This window comes from Haliaeetus leucocephalus, unplaced genomic scaffold, assembly GCF_000737465.1.
Source record: "Haliaeetus leucocephalus isolate CR32 unplaced genomic scaffold, Haliaeetus_leucocephalus-4.0 Scaffold273, whole genome shotgun sequence".
Lineage (NCBI taxonomy): Eukaryota > Metazoa > Chordata > Aves > Accipitriformes > Accipitridae > Haliaeetus > Haliaeetus leucocephalus.
In genome coordinates this window covers 11,392,195-11,414,061 of record NW_010972709.1, presented here as the reverse complement: position 1 = coordinate 11,414,061, position 21,867 = coordinate 11,392,195, and the positions used below count along the sequence as shown (strand labels likewise).

Genomic DNA, 21,867 nt, shown 5'->3' with positions numbered 1-21,867 from the left:
CTCATACCAGAGCTTAATTCAGAGTGTCACTTAAAATAATCATGCTCATTTCCCCACATCTTGTATTTTACTAAGAACTGCAATATCTGTAAACGACTAGTTACATCTACTGAACAAGAACCTATTGTAGCATCACTGAATTATTGAAAGGCACATCCAAAGCCAAGCTTTATTTAATAAAACTTCTGTTTTCATGCAGAAATGAAAGCAACAAAGAAAGCACATGAAGTGGTGGGGGTAGTTTATAATCCCGAAGAGTACAACTAGATTTTCAGCCCCAGCAGTACAAGTGACCAAAAAGCTGGGGGGCTGCAGCACAAGGCTGCCAGGACACCGAAGGGGTCTCTGCCATGCTGAGAGGGTGGGAGGGAAGGGGGTTTGTTCAGCCTGGGAAGGGCAGGAGAGGCTCTAGCTGCGGTCTCCCACTCCAGCAGGCCATCATAGCCCCACTCTCCCTCGTGAAAGGATGCGAGGAAGAGTCTGAACTGCAGCAAGGGAGCAACTCTGCTGAACATAAGGAAGAAAGTTTTCACAACAAGGATGGTTGTGCAACGGAGCAGGGCTGGAACGATTGTGCAAGGCCCTGAGCAACCGGATCTGACATTGCACTTGGTCCCAGCCATTGCACAGGGAACCAGACTGATGACTCCCAGAGGTCCTCCCTGCCAAGCCAAGCTCGTCTGCGACTCATGCCCTTCACACCCACTGTCAGACACCTCTAACCTTGCAGTCACCTCGGGCCTTTCAAACACATGCAACATTTAGTCATCAATTTTAGGACATTTCTACACATCAACATGTAACACTGCATCTTTATTTAGCATTGATTTGGTTTTTGTTTAAACTGCTAAAAATTGAGATTGCTAACTGACAAACGAAAAATGGAAAAAAAAAAGATAATATAAAACGAAAAATAGCCAGAATACAGATCTAAGATGTCTGAAATTTTAGTTGCTGCTATGATCTACTAGGGGTGTGTATGCAGCAAGACTGACAGAAACCCTCCTGGAGACAGACAGACATTACACCAAATAAATTATCATCCCAGCATGACTGGATTCTTTTCGTCAATCTTGGCACTTAACAGCAGTGTCATCTTTCCAAAAATGATCTGCTATTAATTCAACACAAGAGTCACACCGCTATATCTTTAAGATTTTGATAAAAGGCAGCTGAAGACAAAAATCAATCACTGCTATTTGCAGAAGCAGACGCTGCTGAAAGATGACAGTGCACTAAACGTGTCTGTGCCAAAAAGCATTTAATTTTCTAGTTTTATAGGGTTAGACTAAAATATGAACATTTGACAGAAAGTGAGATCACAACTGTGACAGAGAAGAGCCTTTTATGAGAAGGTCACCCTGTGGTGACAAGAAAGGCTTCACCATGCATTTATTTCGGAACCTAAAGAGTTGCTTATAAGGATGAACCGCGAGAGCTCCCTGGAGTCATTAATGGTCTACCATTTAGATATTCAGTCATCTTTTAGGAGCTGTATTAATTACACAAATGGAACACCACAGCTCTGCTGGAGCCAGTCCAGCTGACTGCAGAATTACAGGTTTGGTCTAGCTGTACAGAGCCACAGGCACTGGGAGGACCCATCGTCATTCAGCCTGCCATGTGGTAAAGGGCAGAAGCCCTCCGCAAAAAAACTCACAAGTGCTGTCTGGTATAAAGGTTCAGAACATCAATATTGTTGCGTATGAAAACAGAAAAAGATGTGAAATTGGTGGGTCCAAAGGTAGACAATGCTGTAAATTGTGAACAACAAATATACCCTTAGATTTTGATTTTTAAAGGAGCAGCATGCTACGCTTACTACTGATTTCACTAATAGCGTTACCCTTTCAGCAGTGGAAAGCAAGTCCAACTGCATCTGGTACCATGCAAGCTGGGACAGTCCTTACCCAAAGCACAAACAGCCCAGACAAGCCAAAAGACAACTGACAGATACCGGCAGGGCACTGCAAAAAGCCAGCAGGGCAACATCAGCAACAGCCAGTGGCCTTAGCATACTGGATCCTCACCTCTGCCAAGCTACAGCAAGGGTAAGTTTTAAGGAAAAACTTAAGCAGTGTGCTCCCTCCCAGAAAATGTCACCTGTCTGAATACTTGAGGGAATGGAAGAGGTCAGTCTTAGTAGCTGACTGCAGCATATGGACCTCCTTACATCAAGCAAAAGATGACAAAGAAGGTGTGGAGAGCCTTCAAGCCATTTTTATTTCCATATGATGCTGCAGAGAAAGTAGAACAATAAAGAATAAACAGCATAGTCAATTAAACCAGCAAGATATTTACTTTTTTTCCCCCAGTAGTAGAGAACATCCCTGAAACCAGATCCTTCAGTATCATCTAGTCCCAGAAATCAAAGCACTCATTTTGTTGATTTTGTCAAATTAGCTCTCACAATTGAAAATTTTCAGAAGCTCATGAGCTTCAAAGGACACCTTCAAAAGCAAAGTGGGATTTACAAAGTCCTTCTATCTATCTGAACAAGCTTGCTGAGTAATGAAACTAGAATTTCTGCTTTTCTCTAAAATTATTCTTCTCTACTCAAACTTGACAGCAGAATAATCCTTGTTTTATTATTCTTTCCTCTTGAAAGAGATTGCTATTATCTACCTAGGGTGAATATTCTAGAGTCACAAAGCTTGTCATGAGAGAAAGATAACCTCAGGAACACATTTTGTGTGCCCTTTACTCAAGTCAGTTTATAAAGTTAATACTTAAAATACCTATTCTTGAAGCCACAGTGAGAGATTTCCTCCCTTATATCACAAAAATTGGAGCTAGAGTTGTGGCTGGGAACAGTCCAGGAGATCATGCTACAAATTCATCTACAAAGAAGGTAATGTAAATCAACAACAATGAAGTGATTAATTACTACATTAGCAGTATCAACCTAAAACATGATACTTGGTACACGTATATGTATTTGTCAAGGTTTCAGGAGGCTGCAATCTTTAGATACAACTGGCCTCAGCTCTGGAGAATACTTGCGTTTATGAGAATGAGGTGTCAGAAGCAACAAGACCAAAAATTTTTAAGTTGACTTAATGCTAGGAAAGTATCAACGAATGCCCTGCAGAAAGCTCAGGAAGTTGCAACCCTGTGAGCAGGAGCTCAAAACAGCTCTGCAGAGATGCAGTAAAGAGCACTCATATCAACTTTGAAGAAAGCAGAGCTATCACTGCCTTTAGTCAAGACATAATGCCAGAAAGGATGCCTTGGGACAAGCAGCATAGTCTTTTGCTATCCTATACAAGATTATATAGTCCCTTTCACAGAGTGATCAAGATCTATTGTAAAGCAATTGGCTTGCTTTGTCCTTGCTGTTGACAGGCTTGCTGTTCCCCTGAGTTATAAACCCTCTCATTTCCAGTCTGAAGTTTATGGGCAGCCAGTGTATATGCACTTGTTCTTGAGCACACCTCAGCTCTTCAGCATTTAAACCATCATCCTCTACAGTGTTCACCTTCCCTCCTTGCCCTTTTTTAATTTTTTGTTTTGTTTTTAGGAGTTGTCATATCCAACGTCATCTTTCATTTTAGTGGTCTAAATAAGCATAGACCTTTCACTGACTTCTCACGTAACAGGCTTAGTCCCCAGTAGTCTCAGTAAGCTTCTGCCTGCTTTAGATTGAATTATGTAACTTTAAGATTGAAAATGTACACGTATTTAGGATGCACAAAACAGTGCCTGATGATTATATGCAAGCAACACTTCATTAATATTAAATTTCAAATGGAATTGCAATTTTATTTGCTTCAGGCTATTTCTTAGAGATCACAGCTGAACTTTAGCAGCTGGACAGCATAATTTGTATAGTATGAACAGGACTGAGTCATTTTATGCAGCAGAGCAGAGATGCCAATTTATTCAACCAGAGCAAAAAGTGCTCCATCATTAATGAATTCACCCCATGGCAACACAAGCTGAGATTTCCTCACATTAAAAGCAGACCACATAACACTTCATATCTATTGAAGCTTATGAGGACAAGTCTTCCCATAATTATGGCCTATCTCAGACTAAATCAAAGCAGAACATACCTGACAGGTCCTGCTATTAAGGAGCTCCTAAATGACCATAAAAATCAAATCCTAACCAATCTCTTTTAATGAATATAAGACATCAAAGTTATCTAAGGAGAAGAGTACCAACACTCATCAAAAGCTGTGGTATATACAAGGGAGGACTTTCTGAAAGAGGAGGAAATCCTCACAGTAATGAAAGCTGTTTAAGACCAGGTTACCTCCTTTTGGATCTTTTACATAAAAATTCAGAAAAGATGATAAATATACAGCAGCTTTCTTCCTCCATCACAAATTTTCCTCCATTTTTCAATTTTCATGTCAAGTGGACACCTTATGCCTTTTACCTCATTAGCTGAATTGCCAATTTAGTCCAGTAACCACAGTATGCGACACAGGCAGCGAGATACGAAGATGTATCAAGCAAGAAGTGAACATTTCATATCCTGCATCATCTGGCTCAGGTTCTGATGAGTCTTAATGAGAAGCAACCAGGGATGCAGTCTTCAAGTCCAGCATGCTGTGAGGAACAGCTCAGGCTCCCCCAGTGGCATATAACCACATAAGCATTTGCTAACACCCTTTCTATTCATAACCCGGAAACTCATTTGCTTATCTAGAGAGAATACAAAACAAGGCAATGAACACTTTTTTCCTGAAGCTTGAAAATCTGCTGGTAAAAATAAATTTGGTTTTAAACTTCTGCAATTAAGGAATTTAAGAGTTTATAGTTTTCCTCATTCCTGCTCAGGAGAAAAGCTTTCTCCAGGTTTTATTTTGATCCAGTAGGAAGTGAATGTATTCTTAGAAGAGACAGGTAGGTTACAGTTTGTCTGTAAGTGCAAATATATGCATGCATGTGGGACGGAGATACACTTACTAAGTGATTTTCTACTACTCTGTCTCTTGATTGAGTCTCCTGAAACATACTGCCTCCTGTATGCTAGCTATTCAGGACTCTGTTAGTCATACTTCCCATCTTCCTCAAGGCAATGCTTCTGTCCAAGAAAAAAAAAAAAAAAATACCCCTACTTTCCATCCCCCATCATCACAAATGCAGGAGTTCTTAATAATAAAGTGTTAGGAACAACAAAAATACCTGTGTTAAACACATACATCTCTTTTTCCAATTTCAATGTCTCTGAAAATATAAACAGATTATTAACTTTGTCTTAGCATTAAAGCTTTGTCAAAGCTTTGTCAGGACAACCAAAGGTGGACAGGCATCCAACTTAGATCCCAAACTTAACTTTTCTTCATGCTTCATTCCGCACAGAACCACTACTTCAACTGCTAGCCCACTGCACAGATGTCCACTAGCCTACCACTATTCAAGCAGAAAAAACAAAACCCACAGCAAAACCCCCACAACAAAATCACAGCCTATAAAACTCCTCCCATTGCTCAAAAATAGTGTCTGCATATGTGCACAACTTGATATTCTTAAACAAACTGTGCTGGCCACTGTTTATGTCAAGTTTGCCAGCAAGGCTGCTATTAAGATAAAAGTCAAAAAGTAACACAACTGGAAGACTTATCTGTGAAGACTTGTATTCTCCACACCTCAAGAGTGGCAGTGCAATGCTTCTTACAGTTTGAGAAGAATTTAATCAATGTAGGTATTTCTATAAACAGTGTTATTTAAATGAATAACGCTAAGAGTGTTTTATGGTCCAATTATGCCTAAATGGACCAATTTATTTTGAACACAGAACTGTACCACTGGACCTTAATAACACTAAGTAGTCGGAAGCTGCTTATGAAGAGCTATTGTCTATGGAGAAAACCAGAGGCAAAACACATCCAAATAGCTTTGACGCACACATGATGTAAATCCCAGCAAGATGCGGAGCTATTCTCTACAGTACCTGCATCAGCTATTTGGATAACATGCATCCGCACTTTTTGGATAACTACTGATATCACACCACCTATAGCTACACCTCAGCTACATACCAGTAATACTTTATTAAATTATAATATTAATGCAGTCACATAAACCTTCTGCCATCCATATTCATTCTGCTGTTCACATTACAGCTTTTACAGTCATTGCTTCACATGAAAAATCACAGGTTCATTAGTGGGGGAAAAAAAGTTTCCCGAGTCTTGGCAGTAACACTTCTCTGGTTCAGGTTTAAGTGTCACCCACTGGATGTCTCACAAAGGCACCAAGACTAACAAGCTTACTCTGAATTATTTTTCTAATAGCTAATTGCCAAGTTTGCATCTTAGCTCATTTAATCTGCTAGTGAAACTCAATCTCCCCTCAAAAGGGGAAGTTTGTTTTTAAAAGGACACAACCATGCTTAGCAGTGCGCGCATGGTAAAAGCATAACAAAACCCAAACCACGCCTAACTATATTATAAGAATGAAGCCTACAATTTTTTATTTTACACATTCACCAGCTATTAAAATTTTTTACCTGCACATTACATTATCAAGGTAGAGGCAACAGCGTTATTAGAGCTTCTGGTCTACCTCTGCCCCAGATGCTCTACTGAATGTGTGCCACATTAACAAAAACCCCACACCCACAATTCTTCCACCAACTCCAGATCTCTCATTCATTTTGACCCAAAAACCAGACAGCCCAACTCACGCCACTGTTGGCAGTTCTACATTCTCCAGTGTCATTTTATTTGGTGCTTAAACAAGCAAGAGGCACTTTAACATAGGAAATAGGACAGATTATAGTACTAGACAAACTAGATCCTATTTCACTTGGATCTGATTGTATTGCAGTGTCCAAGGAAGGCAATATGTTTATCTGCTTTATTATAAAATTATGTTCCACTCTTTAAATCGAAGAGACAAACTCATGCCAAGTTTCCACTTTCTAAAGACCTACAGCAAATAAAGCAGAAAAAGCAAAAAAATAGACTGAAAAATGCTGCACTGTTTACTAGCACTATATATTCTCTCATAGAAAAATTTTTAAAAGATTATTTCAGACATATTAACAGTTCGAAAGTTATTCCAGCTCTCAAGCACAATGGAAATGTCTGTTATTACAAATCATTGTTCATCTATAGTTCTTCAGCAACTTCCAAAGTTTTCCTGGAATAGTTTAACTGCAATCCATAAGTAATCTGTTAGCAATCGATTTATAAGTAAAACGTGTCACAGCACAGTTTAGTATCTGTGGTTTCAGGCAATCACTTGAGTGCTTTCAAAATGCATAACAGAATATCATAGTGACATTTTTAATGCTGCCTGAGTATTTATATTGAATGCCCAGAAAAAAGCCAAGCAAATGAAAGAATTTAAGCAAACAGAATTACAGCTCAATTGACTACAAAACAAAACCTCCCCTACAATGTAAAATACTGGAATTTAAAAATGCTTTTCCTCTGAGCCTGAAAAGTCATGAAACGATCTACGCAAGAATCACTTTCAAGGTTATTGGAAGTTGTTTGCTGGAGATTTTGAAGACAATCTTACCTAAAGCATCGTATTTCAATGTCCTATAAACACTTTTTTAGATTAAAAAGAAAGAAAACCAAACCAAAAACTGGTGAATACACAGACTTAGTTTTTTAAATTAGAAGTAAGGGCTAGGACACAAGCTCAGAAGCCTGCAGTTAAAAAGCCCAAGACACCTAGGGAAGCTAAATTCTCCTACTAATGCCATGCAAGAAAAATCAGAACTTTTTTATTGACTTAAAACAGGTTTTATTGTGAGTCATAACACAAGCTGCCAAATGAAATATAGACATCTTTAAAAATATGAATCAATGAAGCTTCTTCAAACTCAGTGGTTTCCAAACAGCATTATTACATTTATATTTAAGATTACAAAAAGACCTTGCTCCAGAGAGTTCTGCAGCAGACCAATGAGCTTTACAGCTAAATCAATTTAACTGAATGTTATGAGAACATGAATATGGAAACAGCAAGCTGGAAAACAGAGCTATACACAATTCACATGAAGGGTAAGCCGCTCAAAGACACTGCCTTGCAGTGCGTCCAAGAAGCAAACACAACTGTTCTGTGCAGCAGCCAGAATTTCAGAATTATGCTACCGGGTAAGGAGGAGAATAACGTGTTAAGGAAAAGTTAAGTTTTAGTCTGGTACAATAATTGTTATTAACATCAGATTTCTTGGAATCAAGGTACAAGTTATTAAAATGCAGCACAACCTGCAGCAGAGAGTGCTGAGTGCAGCTCTGTTTCACTAGATACTACTGTGTGAAACCTATCGACATGAAAGCAGTACCAGTGCCAACCACCACTTGCACCCAGGATCTCAAAATGCTTTCTCCAGAAGGCAGAGCTGCTCAAGCACTTCTGCCGCATACTCAGCTTTGAATACTGTTACACAGCTGCAGTTGAAGAACAAAGCGTTTTTAAGAAGTCTGAAGTCTAAGGGGGGGTTAAAAGACAAACTCGACTTCTAGTCACAGAGATCTAGAGCTCCTAAGAGCTTGTTCTGGAGCTCCCTCTTGAGGTTAGAAACTACACTATATTAAGGACACTGCTATATCCTCATAACTGATTTTACTCAAAATGAGAGTATGTCCTTGCAAAAGAGGTATTATCAAAGGCATTGCCTCAAAACTCCGTACACTACTTCATAGAGAGCTTTCGATGCTTTTGAGTTACAAGCGCTGCAAGGTTAAAAAGATTGTGAGAAGATAAGCAGGAAGATAAACACAGGAAGATAAACTGAAGAGGCACTTTACTTATGCACCTTTAGTAGCCAGTGCAGGAGCACCCCAGACAGTAAAACATCCGTTATTGTGAATCATGAATTGGAACAATACACACTGATGATGAGAAACTAACCACGTTGTCTAGAACGTCTAGAATTTGTAAAGAAACTGCAACTTCACTAGGTTTATTTACGGCTGTTAACACATCCCACTCTTTGGGTGACCTTTTAGGTACTGTAAGCATCCACCTGTCCCCTTGCTAGAGCTACCTTGTTCCACAAAACCCAATGGCATTACTCCATCATCTTTGTTGCCACAAGCTGCTACATGGGCCGACACCTCTGTTTTTTTAATGTGCTAAATCAGTGTTTGGAAAACTCTTTAAACGGGTTCTGCTGAAATTTCACTCTCAAAACTGGTATCTTTCCACAAGCTCTAGAGGACCCCCACATGGAAGAAGCTTTCAACACAGAAATTCCTGGGAAAAGGATTTTTCCAAACTCCTGTTGAGAATTTTTTCCTCTCCGACAATAGCTAAAGATTCAAAATCAGATGGCCAAGGAAGTCTTTGGAAGCAGTGCAGAGCCAAAAGAATAAGCCTTGCCTACAATGGTCATATTTTACTACTGAGCCCTCACTCAGCATTTTCCTCAGTCCTTAAGCAAACATCTATGCTAGCCAGCTGAGTCATCTATGAGTGCCTCTGCCTCAATACTGTTGAGACTACCCAATCAGTGGGAAAGGATTTCTATGAGAATCCATAATTGAGAAAAGATTCTTTTTCTTCTAGTCATACGTTTCCAGGGAGGCTCTCCCTGCCATTTCTTTAATCAAAGAAACATTTTTAACCCTTTTCCAGCTCAAGCTGTGAGGTCTTCCACAGACTATCAGGGATCAAAGTCACATCATTTCAAATCTTACATCCTATGACAAGGTTTGCAGTTTTAGTAAGCTTTTCTATTTTAGGGAGGAACAGATTTCAACTTGAATGTCTCAGAAGAACAACACACAGTTTATTCATTTGTCCTTAGTGATTAAAGTAACACTAAAGAAACACACAAGTCTAGAGAGATGCTAGCTCCTCCCACTGCGTGCCTTGCTGTGCTTGAAATGTGCAAGGTGTTTGTCATTTCATAATGTAGCCCTTAATTTGATGCATCAGTTCTGAAATAGACTTGCTGCTTTCAGATGCCAAGTTACAGCCAGATCACCTTCTAAAGCAATACGATTTTTTTATTAACCCTATGCTAGAGTCTCCCTCCTCTACATTCTGTAAAAAAGACAAAACAGACAAAAAAGAACCAACAAAAAACCCCATACTAGCTAGAATCAGATCTAATTTGATCAGCACAGAAGCTTGCAGAAACTGTGCACAACTCATCAGCTATACCCAGGGCAAGACTAAAAAGAATGGCTTGAAACTTCGACCTAGAAAGGGTGTCTCTTCTCTACTGCCAGAGGGCATTGGCCTTAAGAGTTTTAGCTCCCTACAACCAAAAGACATCACAATAAGCTACCAAAACTATCAAAGCAGGTTAGGAATACATATCATGGCTCACATTAGGTCCTAAGTAATATTCTAGAAGTTAAAGATGTTGTCTTACTTTTCATGGTGCCCTCCTCCTCTTCCTCTTCTGTGTTTATGACCATAGTACCCAACTGGGATTCCAAGGTGCCATCGTGTTCTATCATTGTGTTGGCTCCATCACTCATCGTGTTGACAGCTCTTATGGTACCAGTTTCATCTCCGCTCGCCCTCACCATGGTACCCGAATCAGTTTCATCTTCTTCCTGTACAAGGATGCCGTAAATACATTTTTACTGACTGTGGTGAAGTCCCATGAAGAATGTCCATATTCAAGGACACTGGCAAGTCTTATTAATTCAGAGTTTTTCACAAATACACATAGAAGCGACATTTTGGTTTATGCACTTAGTTCTCTCCCTATCATCTCCAAACAGGTAATGAAAAGTCTTCATACTTTTCTGCCAACATGATAAATAAGAGAACAGATAAATAATCAGCAGAAGCTTCTCAATGCAAGTTGCATCTCATTTCTGACCTGGTGACCTGTCTGTAAGAGTAGATTACAATACTCATCCAGTCATTAATGTTTCTATTCATGTTGGCAGTTTTAAACACTGATCTAAACTCCCTATCTCAAGTGGTACAGTTCACTGAGGAGACATTAGTTATTAGACAGCAACAGGTCTAAGTCTGGAGTGCATGTGGCACTGAAGAAAAATGATCACCCTGTTTTTTAGGAATCTGTCTTTAACATTTAGGTAGTTTTACTTGCTACAAACTTCAGAAGCACTGAAGAAAAATTAACTGAATTTGCAAATCCTTAAAATAAGGATTGAAATAAATTATCACAGTCTAGTCATTTTTTTCAGATTAAAATTATTTCTTATCTTTCCATTTGTTAACAGGTACTAATATTATAGAACTTTGAATTATTGGTGTCAAGGCTCATGAGACTGACTCTGCAGGAAAACACAAGCTCCTGAAACAAATTCTGATAGGACACCTTCCTGGCAGGTAATTATGTTAGCCAGAGGTAGTAGTTTGATTAAGTGGCACGTGCTTCACCAAGTATATATTGTGACCAGGATTTCATGAAGAACAAGGTCAAAATTTCCACAATCTATTTAGTTTCTTGGAAATGTGGACCAGCTATTCAAACGGCAAGAACAGAAGTCACTTTCTAGGTTTACAGCGGAGTTTCAAGGCATCTCACCTTGGATGAGATGCTCATGTTTTGTTATAAGGACAAAGTCTGCAGTTCTTTACGTGTGACCATGGGCTTACTGATCTGCATTAGTGTTAAGAGGCAGAACACAGGTTTTGCACATCAAGCTGTAATACTCCATCTCAATGTCACTGAAGGAAAGACCACCACCACTCCACATTCTGGTGTTCCATACATTTTATCTGTTCTGTCAAGGGTGTCTATATAATTTACTTCCCAACCTCAAAACCAATAGCAAGAGGAGGAGAACACTACACAAGATGTTAATGGAGGAAAATTAATTTTATGTGGAGATGAGTGGGTGAGAGGAAGTAATAAATTTGTTAGCTACACATCATTTAACAAAAGACTACAGCAGAAATTTCCACAGCACTTGGGAAGTGCTTGGGAATCCTTTTCTGCTGGCAGACACAGAGTAGAGAAGCTTTGGGAAAAACACACACAGTGATGGAGACCATTTAGCTCCACTACATAGACACCATCTCTCACCAATGTGACTCCAGATCAGTCAGAAATGGAGAGGGTAGGGACAATACTCTTAGAGTCAACATCATGGCACCACGACCAATAAAGTTACTTCCACACTGAATAAATAGGTGGTCCTAAACTGGAAAACTAGATGAACAATGTCTTCCGCACAGATAGTGTGGACCATGCTATTCAAGTCTAACCTCTGAAAAGGACAGGCATACAATGTCTTTTGTTGACGATTTCATTTATTCAGGTTGAAGCAGGCAGAGGCTCAAAGAACAGCTTTCAACATGCTTTCCATATTCACATGCTGTAACCACTAAAACAAGGAGCCCGAACTTAAATTCACAGCAATCCCCTGAACGCTTGTCATGCCCTCACCTCAGGTTTCTGTCGGTTGTTCTTGTGTAGTAGAAAGTTTCTATAAAGGGGGTTCTAAAGCACAACAATAGTAAAACAAGACAACATACTTATATCATAGTGCATCACAGATGATATTATTATTTCATACTAGGAGAGCAGTCTAAGACCTGAGTCTACAATGAAGAAGTCTCATTACTGCATAAATAATATAATCCAACTGGGAAAATGTATCAAGTCTTTTGCATACGCTACTGTGTAGACCTATTCAGTCACAGGTCTCAAGCTACACTATAAAGCTAAACGGTAAGCCATACATGCTGGCTATCGCACTGAAATAAAAAGATTGAGCAGGAACCAAGCATCGGGTTAAGCAGTCATAAAGTAGAAAACTCGAGAACTAAGTCAAATCCACAGGCAATTGGACAAAATATTGCAAAAAACAAAGCAGATAAGCCTTATGAAAGGAGCAAGAGTTTGGACTTTGTTGCTATTAAATACTCACTGAATTTTCTTCATCATCCTGATCTAGTTCACGCTGTTGCGCCTCTTGACGTTTCAGCTTGATATCCATTGCTTCATTAATCAAGTCTCGCAGAATTGACACTCCTTTGGCACTTTTAACAAACGGATGCTGGGAAGTATTTTAAAAACAAATAAGCACTGCATCCGAACCAAGATACAACAGTAAAACACTGTTACTATGGCCTACCTCCAATCAAAATTAAGGTTTAACTCAATACATTATTAAAATAAAAATTCAATACTTCTGTCTGGCACAGGAGGGAGACCTCCCACCCTCCAAACAACATCATGCTCCAAAGGCACTACTGCTGTGAGACCTTGGGCTCATTCCCCTCCCACAACTCTTTCTTTAGCAGCTTAGCTGTCGAGAACCAATTACACAGATCATCACCATGCCTAGACCATTCAGAGCAATCACTTTCATTTAGCCTCCCCTTTTTAGTGTTTCAAGAGGCAGTTTCTTGGCAGTGCTGGTGACAATTTTAAAGTAAAAAAATCCCAAACAACTGCAAAAGCCAAACAAACAAAAAAACAACCCAGAGATGACAAAGATAAGAAGTTGAAGTTAGACTGGTTCTTAGAGAAGAACTGAAAAGTTGAAGTTGAGTGTAAGATTTTTTAAGTGAGGTATTAAAAAGTAAAATTTGTAGTGAGCAGGAGCAGCAAGAAATTAAACCAACATCTCAACAGACACACAGCACTGCCTACCCTAGCAAGCCTTCTCTAGAGCTTACATTCTTGTAAGAAAAGGCAGACCTGCAGAAGCTGTGTTGCAGTGGCACGCTGCTCCGGGCTCTTAACAAGACACTGTTTTACAAAGTCCGTAAAATTGTCTGACCAGAGCTCTGGTTTCCGGAATGTTGGAGGCGGATTAGTAGGAATCATGAAAATTGCCTGAAAACAGAAGAATATTCCAGATTTCCAAACAAAGTTTAAAGCTTTCCAACAATACAACATAAATACACACAAACATACACCAGTACTAAAGAACGACAGACATTTCAAGTTTGCTGCTTCTTTTGTGCCAATATTATACACAAATTTGCTCAGAGGGATCAAGTAGCAAGAAATCAGACTTTTCTCACCAGGTGCTTACACTTCTGTCTGAGGCATTATGTGCCCCAAAAGGTGTGAATCTGCCATTTTAAGTCTTAAAAATTTGTGCTTGCATAAAAAAAAAAAATCACTTTGGATAATACAGGTGAAAATATGTTTCGTCACACCCAACACAGGGAGCTTCAGCTATGTCTTAACAGAAAATGATCGTGATTTTCCTTCCCTTGCAGATTCTCCTTCTCAAAGACTTGTTTTTCATTTAATCAACAGTACAAAGAACTGACAGAAAACAAATCATTTACTCTAAATTAAAAGCAAGATGGCATGTTGCTATATTATTCAACCAGCTGTAGTAGCAAGACCCTTACATACAGCAATATGTTTTAAAACGCCACAGTCCTTACCCTCATAGGATGAATATCTGCATATGGTGGTTTGCCTTCAGCCATTTCTATTGCAGTGATTCCCAGAGACCAGATGTCTGCAACACAATTATACCCAATTTCTTGAATCACTTCTGGAGCCATCCAAAATGGGGTCCCTATAACGGTGTTCCGCTTTGCCATGGTGTCCTGAGAAGAAGAGCAGGATAAAGATCCAGACAATGGCAACTGTATTAGCCACAAACATTCATTAATGAATTATCATCCTAATTATCTTCCACTTGCATGCACATGCATTATTAGATTCAGCAAGACTGGGATACGGAGGACTGCAAAGAGGAATTGAAATGTGTGTACAGAAGTTACAAATATCCTGAATAAAACAGTAAATGCTATTGCAAACCATTACTTAGGTATAGTGGCTTCCACAGAGGAAGCTCTGCTCTAATGCGTTGCTGTTTTAGTATCTCATTATGTTGATGTAAAGTGCTAAAAACCAGTTTAGAACAATTTCTCAAAGTCTGCACAAGCACATCACACTCGCATGCAGGTTTAAAAGATAAAGTGAAGTGTATGCAACCATCTCGGTTTTACTTACTGTAAGTTGTCCTGCTACTCCAAAATCTGCAAGTTTAGCATGTCCCTCTGTATTTAGCAATATATTTCCAGCTTTGATGTCCCTATGTATCTTCCTCATGAAATGCAGGTACTCTAGTCCTTTCAGTGTTGATTGCACTATTGTAGCAATTTCCTCTTCTGTGAGCTAAAGAAAAGAAGAGTTACTGCCAACCTAGCAGTTGCTGAGATGTAACACTATTGCTTTTCAGTCTGTTTTCCCGAGATTCTCTAATTGCCATTTAATTCCCTTCACTAAAGGTTGCCATACTAATGAGAAATTAGTTAGCAACTTACAGCATTATGTAGTAGAATTAGATTACAACTAGCATACATATACACACATACCCTATTTCATATAACAAAACCCTTTCTCAGCTAGTAATTCTTATCCTGCAATAACCAAAGTAAGACAAAGTAGAGTCTGTTATTCAGAATCAGTCCAGGTTTTCAGGAAAGCCAACAAACCAAAATCTGCTCCACTGATTACACTGATCAAGTTTTGGTTACCTGGATAACGTAATCAGTTTTCTCATTTTCAGAGGAACAAAGGACTTGCATCTCAAGTTACGGCCAACAGTTGTGTCAGGCATTGAACACCGTGAGAATTATGCCCCCACTACTCAGCTTCCTTGAGCTGCTGGACACCCATATTTCCCATTCATACATTCAAAGGAGAAAGGACGTACAGTTTTATTTCGTAATCGAATAATATCAGACACAGATCCAGCGCCGCAGTATTCCATGACTATCCACAGGTCTGTGTTCTTAAAATAGCTGCCATAATATTTCACCACATGAGGACTATGAAATGTGAAAAAAGGAGAATAAAACAAAGGGTCAAATACCAGTAACCAACATAACTGAATATGCAAAATGCACCACAGAGTCCCTAAGTTTTAGAAATTCAGAGTTGAAGTACCACTGAAACCCTGATCCAAAACAGTCTGAACTCACACAGGGCTACTGCAGTCCTGCCAAGCCTCTTCCCCACAGCAGTGCTCATCTGACCTGCCAGTAAGTCAGTTCAGGGAGCTAAACTGTCTGAAAATAAATCCTATAGACATAAAGAGCGATTAGCCTTCAATCCGGTTTAGCTCCCTGAATCAGATTACAACAAGGTCAGTGCTGTGGCAAGCAAGAAGGCAGGACAAGGGAATGAGAAACAAACCATGGCAGTCCCTGGTAAAGCTGCTGCAGAGCATTTGCAACCAAATGGAAACATTAAATAAGGTCCAGAGTTTGCTGGAAAATAGCTATCATGTTAAGAGGAATGTTCCCTGACTACTACATGCACCTGCTTGTTTCTACAATTTAGTCCAGGATGTATTTTAGGAATCCAGTACAACCTAAGACTGTCTCTCACAGTCAGCTCTCTGGCTGCCCAAAAAGCAAACAACCTAGTAAAGTATATTGGTCAGAACAACCATCTGTCCTCCGGAAAAGATAAAGCAGAAAACTAACAGAAAGATTGTTTCTGATTTTATGGGAACGGAGCTAAGGAACAAAAGTGCACTTAATCTATTCTCTGCTGAACATTTTCTAATGAAAAACTGTAGAACTACCAAGTCAGTCACACTGCACAGTGTCTCTTAATGCTCACACAGAAAACGTGATGCTCCAGTGATTCACTCCCTCTGCTGTTCATAACTGCAAGGTCTCATTTTAGGCCTTACAAAGTTAGTATTTAATTGTCCTGGTTTCGGCTGGGATAGAGTTAATTTTCTTTTTGGTAGCTGGTATAGTTTTATGTTTTGGATTCAGTATGACAAGAATGCTGATAACACACCGACGGTTTCAGTTGTTGCTAAGTAGTGTTTCTACCAAGTCAAGGATTTTTCAGTTTCTCATGCTTAGCCAGCAAGAAGGCTAGAGGAGCACAAGAAGTTGGGAGAGGACACAGCCAGGACAGCTGACCCAAACTGGCCAAAGGGATATTCCATACCACGTGACATCATGCCCAGTATATAAACTGGGGGGAGTTGGCCTGGGGGGGAATCACTGCTTGGGAACTAACTGGGCATTGGTCAGCGAGTGGTGAGCAACTGCATTGTGCATCACTTGTTTTGTATATTCCAATTCTTTTATTATTATTGTCATTTTATTATTGTTACTATTATCATTATTAGTTTCTTCCTTTCCGTTCTACTAAACTGTTCTTATCTCAAACCACAAGTTTTACCTTCTTCCTTTCAGTTCTCTTCCCCCATCCCACTGGGTGGGGGGGAAGTGAGCGAGTGGCTGTGTGGTACTTAGTTGCTGGCTAGGGTTAAACCATGACATAAATTTAAGAAAGAAACACCTAGTAATGCTTTCCAACTTACACAGTAAGATTTTTCACAAACAAATTACTTTAAAGTTACATTTTGTTGTCTGCCACCAGTCACCTTCATTTAAAGATAGTGCAAGTGAAATGCAATAGACTAAATGACTGGGACCATAATTTTATACTGCTAATGTAATTTATTTTATATGGTTTTCCAAGCCTGAAGTCCATCAAGATAGTGTTTCTTAAGGCTAGATTCATAATACCAGAAGAAATTTGTGTATTTTAAACTTTCAGCCTAGGACACACTTCGAGAGGAGGTCTTCTACACCCATGAGCTCTTCATTAGCTAAGTTAGTACAACACCTTTTCCCATAAGAAACATGCAAAGACAACCCAGAGAGCCAACCATCAGCCTGCAGAGCTGCCAGCAAGTTATTCTGGGGATGCTCAGATCAGCAGACAGCATGTACTGCACTAGAACCTGCACAGGCAGAAAATGGCTGGGAAGGACAATTGTGCCACCCAAGCAGATGACAGCATGTAGATTATGCACATGCAAGAGCAGTCATGCATTAGTGGCTCTCATCCACGTGCCCCTTAAAAACAAACAAATGAAAAACCCTCTTCTAACAGTTTTCTATGTCCATACCAAAACTTGTTTAGAATTCATTAACCCTTTGGGCATGGGAACTGCTGTTCTAGCACACAATCAAGTTACCACTGTTCAACAAGTGATGGCGCATGGGGAGATCAGCAGTAACTGCTCACACGCTTGGCTCTTTGCTGGCAGCAAGTGCAAGGTTATTCAACTTAGCTTAATGCTCTCTTGTTGCAAGCTAAATTTTTGTTGTCTTACCTTTGCTTGGATTAACACTACCCAAATGGTCAGTTAACATGACTCAGTTGATACGAGGTAACTTGATCGTACAAGTCCGGCCTTTTAAAAAACATTTAAGGCAACATCATGGCTTTTATTTGATTAAATGCCAGATCATAGACAATACTTTTCTTTGCATACCAATAACGGGTTTTGCAGTGTACATTTACCTGTCACATTGCTGCATTATGGATATTTCCTTTATAATCTCCTGCAAGTCAGATTCCACAGGAACTTGTTTAATTGCAACAACTTGACCCGTTTCTTTATGAATGGCTTTGAAGACACTGCCATAGGAACTATGAAACAAGATATTAAACAAACAATTAATACAACAACATTTTTAAAATGCAAATGTTATTGTTTTGCTTTTTGCAAGTGCAGCCAACAGGTAAAAAATTAACTATCCTTCTGCTAAAAATATTTTGTATTTTAATGTAAATGATCAGTCCACTAGCTTCTAAACACTGTAATACCACAAATAAGTCACAGCTCACTGAGATGGTCAGAAAAGAGCCAACCACCATTACACTGCCCGTAGCGTTGCAATGGCCTTTTACACAAATCCAGCAAATACAATTCTCTCTTTTTCCAACATACAGTACCAGCTGAGCATCAGTAAGAACTACAGCTCTGGTCACAGAGGTTTGCTTGTTCTTGTCAGATATTATCTGCCTTATTTCCAGCTTCTTTACTTACACCAGCCAGGCAGATTTACAAATCAGTTTTTTCAAATGATCTGCTTAAGGCAAACATGTCACTCACCGAGCGTTCCCATGCTGCTCTGCCTTACCAAGTGGCACAATGCAACAGTTCATTTCCACCACGCGGATCTTCTGCAAGAGGTACCAGGGATGAACTACAAAACCTCTTGAGTTCCCACAGAGCCCTATCAAGTCCAGACTGGCATTTTTCAACAATGTTTTAACTCCCTACTACTGAGCCATAAGCTGTTTGGATTAAGATATGCTACCCTTGGGAAACAAATTCTTTATTCTGTTACTAGCCAAACACTGTCACTATGTTGGTACATACCTTTGCAGTAACGGGATCATGACAAAAGGGAAAAAAGAGACCACTGAACACATACCCATTACGCAGATTTGTTCTTAGAGAACCATACATTGGGCACATTGTAATAGAACACATACCCTTCTCCAAGCTTCTCCAATACATCAAATACTTCTTCAGGTTGTTTGGTTAAACTGTCTTCATCTAACTTCTTCAGCTGCCTGTATATGTAAGAATAGACAAATCATTACATTTAATTTTACGGCAGTTTGGGCTGTGTTCAAACAGAAGAATAAATAGCACTGCTTAAAGGTACGCAAGGCTTAGCATGAAGTAAATTTATTACGAAGTAAGTTTATTTCACCTGACCACGTGACTGAATACTATTAGTATCTAATAGCAAAAGAGGACTGGGAATTACAGAGAACAGAATTTGATCGGGCATACAAATCTACCGCTGCTCTTGGTGGAAACACATCTCAGGATCTATATGCTGGTGGTCAAATCCCAACACAGCACTGCAGAGTCTTGCTTGTACGGAAGGATATGTACTAAGGCCTTGCAAAAGGTAACATCATCTTCCCTTATGCCTTTAAGTATATGTGGAATACATTTGTTGGGAGGAAGGAGGCAATATTGATCTCGCTTGTACATTTTTAACATCGGAAGTTCAGATTTTGACTCTGTGGGCCTGGACATATACTAGGAATATCCTATCAGAAGAAAAAAAAAAAAAAAAGAAAAGAAACTGATACATGACTCAGGATCTTAATGCTGCTTGGTCCATCACTCTTAAATACACTGCTAATAAGAGTCAGCTGAAATACTTCCTAGCGGAAAAAAAACACGCTACGTACTGTGTTCCTGCACTTAGGCCCCCTCACCCCCAGTACAACTTTCAGGGAGATTCCATACACAAAGCAACAAGAAGATCAACCACATTTGTTTCAGTCCACCTGTACCACACCGGAGAGCTGTTCACCAAGAAACCTCCTGAAACAGCTGAGTACTACGTAAAAAAAAGAAAGTTCTGAAAACAAAGTATTTTACTGTTGAACAAACAGTATCCAATAGCCCACAAACAAGTGCTCTTTCATTTTCACATGAACTAAAAAAACCTGAAACAACAACAAAAAACAACACAAAAACACCCAAACAAAAAAATCCTCCAAACTCCCCAAACTAGCTCATACGCGTTTTTGAAATACAGAAACTTATTAGTCTCGGAGTTTTCAGAACTTACTGGTCTCACAGCGAGCAGTGTTTGAAATGAAACGTGCATGGTCACCTGCAACTGCCAATTACTACTGAAAGCTCTTACTGCTGCTGTCAAAGACCATGACTCCAGCCACAGGCATGCTAATTTTTATACTAAATATGTAATTTTTTCCCCCAGGTTCTTCAGAAAGAGCAAGAAACCACTCATTGGTTCCTGGCTATTATGTTCACGTACAAAAGCCATACATGAGGAGCAGCTCACGCATGGACTACATACAATGGCTTCCTGAAGCAAAGGAAACATTATAAAGAAGCAGACTCAGGAAGTGGTGAAATACTGAAAGTAGTCACTAGCTTCCCTGCAAAGATAAGCGTTAACCAACAGAATGTTACTTGTCCTTGTGAAAATGTGGAGGGAAGAAGGTGTGGAAGGAGGAGAAAAGGGGGAAGAAAACCCCAAACTATCAGCAACCACACAAGCCGCCATTTCCAAGAAGCCCCAAAAGTGGCAATGCAAGAGGCAGATCCTTCCTGCTGAAGTTAAGATGAGGCCTAAATTCCATTTAAAGGCTTCTCACACCCCCAAACACAATAACCAGGCAACTACTGCACTTGCATCAAACTACCTCGTTTCTGCTATAGTCCAGGAGCGCAATTAGTTCACACTGTCCAGTTCGTCCAGCGCACTTGCTGCTGTCAAAGACACACTCCGCCTTTTTACTGTATGTTTATACAACACAGATATAACATCAACACAAAACCAAGCTCGGCTAAGTTGTTATTCACATCTAATCTGAATCACCTTCCAGTTAAACACGGACATAAGCAATTACAGAATAAAAACAGACTTTTTTTTTTAAAACAGAAGACACATCACTGTTTTGTTTAACAAAAAAAGACTATGTCACTGAAGACCAGAGCCAGCAGCTTCCTTTGTTCCCTGCCGAAACCGTGCCCTGGGACCCAGCTGCAAAGCACTGATAGCATTCTGACAGACCGACACTTCATTCGAACTGCCGCCGATCTCCAAACTACCCCCTCCGCAGACCTACTCCGCTGCGGCCTGCCGTTCAGCGATAGCCGGCTCACGGCTTCGTTCAGAGGCCGCCCCGAAACCCCTCCGTGAAGCGGGCTCGCACCTCGCCGGGGTGCCAGGGCTCAGCGCGGGGCAGCGGGACCGCAGGCTCCGGGCCAGGGCCGGGCAGGGCGCCGGCAGGCTAATCAATCTGCACGGAACTCACCCGAAGAGAGGGAAGGGTACGTTACCGGGGGGCTCTGTCGGTACACCGGCACGGGTCAGCACACCCCTCGGTACAGCCCCGTTAACCGGGGTGAGCTTCCGCAGCCGCCGGCGCCCTCTCCGCAGGCTCCGGTATTTCAGTTTAAGCCATTTTCCCCACCATCTGTGCTCGGTGCTGTCACAGCACGGACCTACCGGCGTTGCCCGCTTCGTCCCGGTGCGAAGCGACTAACGCCACCGGCCCCGCGGCCGTGGCACTCCTCCAGCCGCTGCCTGCCGGCTCGGGCGGCGGCAGGGCCCGCAGAGGCGGAGGGGCAGGAGTTCAGCGCGGCCGGCTGCCCGCTCCCGCCGGCCCAGGCCCCGCGCCCACACCCCTCAGGCCCGGGACGCGCCGCC

General features: G+C 40.5%; 1 protein-coding gene across 1 annotated transcript in view; it reads right to left on the bottom strand.

The window, feature by feature from the left end:
* Positions 1–21,634, bottom strand: part of STK4 (serine/threonine kinase 4) — a 48,682-nt gene extending 27,048 nt beyond the window's left edge. The window contains exons 1-10 of the mRNA XM_010569800.1: positions 21,620–21,634; positions 21,473–21,567; positions 19,154–19,234; positions 18,173–18,301; positions 15,546–15,660; positions 14,840–15,004; positions 14,263–14,430; positions 13,559–13,696; positions 12,783–12,911; positions 10,298–10,484 (exon numbers count right to left, since the gene is read on the bottom strand). Coding sequence (XP_010568102.1) covers positions 10,298–10,484; positions 12,783–12,911; positions 13,559–13,696; positions 14,263–14,430; positions 14,840–15,004; positions 15,546–15,660; positions 18,173–18,301; positions 19,154–19,234; positions 21,473–21,567; positions 21,620–21,634 — 1,222 coding nt within the window. The remainder of the gene's footprint in view (positions 1–10,297; positions 10,485–12,782; positions 12,912–13,558; positions 13,697–14,262; positions 14,431–14,839; positions 15,005–15,545; positions 15,661–18,172; positions 18,302–19,153; positions 19,235–21,472; positions 21,568–21,619) is intronic.
* Between the last annotated feature and the right edge of the window lie 233 nt (positions 21,635–21,867).